The following is a 2,500-nucleotide window of genomic DNA, read 5'->3' on the forward strand; positions in this document are numbered from 1 at the left end:
CAGCTCAGAAATCCAGTTCAAACACTTCCTGAATCTGTAGAGTCGCCCTTTCCATTCCATCTTATCTCGAGATCATACGAGACTCACATCCGGAGTTATGAGCCTATGAAGAGGGGCTGAGATACACGTCATCTGCCTCTCACCGTGTGGAGCTGGTGGATTGGTGTGTCCGTCTACATTCTGTGTGAAACTGACCAATGGACACTCAGGAAATCACTAAGGACTGACCATCACGCCGGACACCCTTCATTCTTCATTCAGTCCACATCGGAGACTCATGTGAAACGGCGTGCAGAGAGTTTACAGCTGCTGAAGCTGCTGCAGCGGTTTTGGAAAGTAGTGATGAAGATAACGGAGCATTTAGATATGAAACATAAGAGGATCATGATATATGAAGAGCCTTTAAAGGAGAGTTTATACATATATATATATATATGTATTTATATATGAACAGATGGAGAGAGAATGAGTTTAGAGACCAGAGGGTTATGGAATCATCTACAGCTCTGTTCATCATTCACATTTTTCTTAATATTTACAGCTTTCTGTGTGTCTAAAACTAGTGTTGTGTTATTGACTGCGCCCCCTGTAGGAGATATGATGACCCTGCTGATGAAGAAGGACACCCTGTCGGAGGAGGAGGCCCAGTTCTACGTGGCGGAAACGGTGCTGGCCATCGACTCCATCCACCAACTGGGCTTCATTCACAGAGACATCAAACCGGACAACCTGCTGCTGGACTCGAAGGTTATTTTATTATTTTCTTAGCGTTTCCTTTACAGCTGCACTGCGCAGGTTACAGTTACGCACGGCCTCTGTTACTGTACAGTTTATCAGCCTCACCATCAGTGGAAACCGAGACCGCCAGGACAGTGTGTGGTAGGGTTGTGATGATAACTGCATTACCACAATACCGCGGTCATGTGATGCCTCCTGTGGGGTTTGAGCTCATTAACGCCATCACCACAATTTTTTTTTATTTGTCACATTTTTAATTTCACATAGTAATGACAAAATGACGCGCTGAGAAACTGAGCAGTGCTCAGAGCCACAGAGCGCCGCTGTCTCACTGCTCCAGACTCGACAGTTAAAGCTGTGTTTAACGAGTTCTCGTTTTACTGATGGTTATGACCGAGAGGGGACTAAAGGGACCGTCCACCCAAAAATATCCAGACAGGAGCGGCTCTGTTTTCAGAAACTGACCACTGATGAAGTTCTGGAGCAGGGGTCAGCAGCCCGAATGTAAAGAAGGGCCGTTTTGTCCTGTTTCAACAAAAATCAAACCACTTTGGGAGCCACAACATTTTCTGTCCATTTTATTGCAGTAATGTTTTACCATCTTGGCTGTAAATCTGTCTCAGTCTGTGCTGATGTTCTACTACAGACTGAAGAATATAAACACAAACTCAGACTTACTTTGCTCTGCTTCAAGCTTTAGCTCAGCTATAGCCGCTTTTCTCTCATCTCCAGCAGGAAACTTTTCCTCAAAAGAAGAAGAGTTTCTAGTAAAACGTCTCTCAGCTTCGCGACTTTTTAGTGTTTCAGTTTCTCACTGCAGATTAAACGTATCAGGAAAACAGCTGGAGTGATTATAAACACTAATCAGTCCATTCGTCTCCAAATTATCGATGTTCATCTTAAATCTCTCTCTTTGCCGTTTCGTTAGCTACTAGCTAGGCGAGACTGTTGTCTGTGTTGCTATGGTGACCAGCAGTCTGCGCTGATCTTCAGGGTTAAAGGGTGAATCAGCAGTTCTACATTAACTCCAGAGTTTCAGACCATTTATTGTTAAACTGTGTTGAACGATCAGCAGAGCTTTATTTTACTGTAAAGGAGGATTATTTTATTTTTACCTACTAATCTGATTCAGCTGTGGAGCCACAGGACAGTAAACCGAGCCGCATGCAGCTCCGGAGCCACATGTTGGCGACCCCTGAGCTACAGTCTTTAGTAAAGACAGCGGTTCTATAGAGAACCATGAACACATTTTCATGCTTAAATGGTTCTCTACACTGTGAAATGGTTCTTCAGATTGACTGTATATGTATGTTGTTGTATATGGTTCTATACAGCACCAAAAAGGGCTCTGCTGTTACTATGAGGTCAAGCTTATAACAACAGCAGAGCCCTTTTTGGTGCTGTATAGAACCGTATACAACACCTTCTCTATCAATCTGAAGAACCATTTCAAGTGTTTACAGTCTCTAACTGTGCTGTTTACATTATTCTGTTGATCAGTATGAAGGAGACAGCATGAGAACCTGTTACACTACCCCTCTCTCTCTCTCTCTCTCTCTCTCTCTCTCTCTTTCCCTCTCTCTCTCTCTCTCTCTCTCCCTCTCCCTCTTTCTTTCTCTCTCTCTCTCTCCCTCTCGCTCTCTCTCTCTCCCTCTCTCTCTCTCTCTCTCTCTCTCTCTCTCTCACTCTTTCTTTCTCTCTCTCTCTCTCTCTCTCACTCAGTCTCTCTCTCTCGCTCTCTCTCTCTCTCTCTCTCTCTCTC

The 2,500-nt window shown here is 44.2% G+C and overlaps 1 protein-coding gene across 1 annotated transcript in view; it reads left to right on the top strand.

The window, feature by feature from the left end:
* Positions 1 to 2,500, top strand: part of stk38b (serine/threonine kinase 38b) — a 27,734-nt gene that overhangs the window by 14,553 nt on the left and 10,681 nt on the right. Inside the window, exon 7 of the mRNA XM_036559599.1 lies at positions 593 to 747. Coding sequence (XP_036415492.1) covers positions 593 to 747 — 155 coding nt within the window. The remainder of the gene's footprint in view (positions 1 to 592; positions 748 to 2,500) is intronic.

Source organism: Colossoma macropomum, unplaced genomic scaffold, assembly GCF_904425465.1.
Source record: "Colossoma macropomum unplaced genomic scaffold, Colossoma_macropomum, whole genome shotgun sequence".
Classification (NCBI taxonomy): domain Eukaryota; kingdom Metazoa; phylum Chordata; class Actinopteri; order Characiformes; family Serrasalmidae; genus Colossoma; species Colossoma macropomum.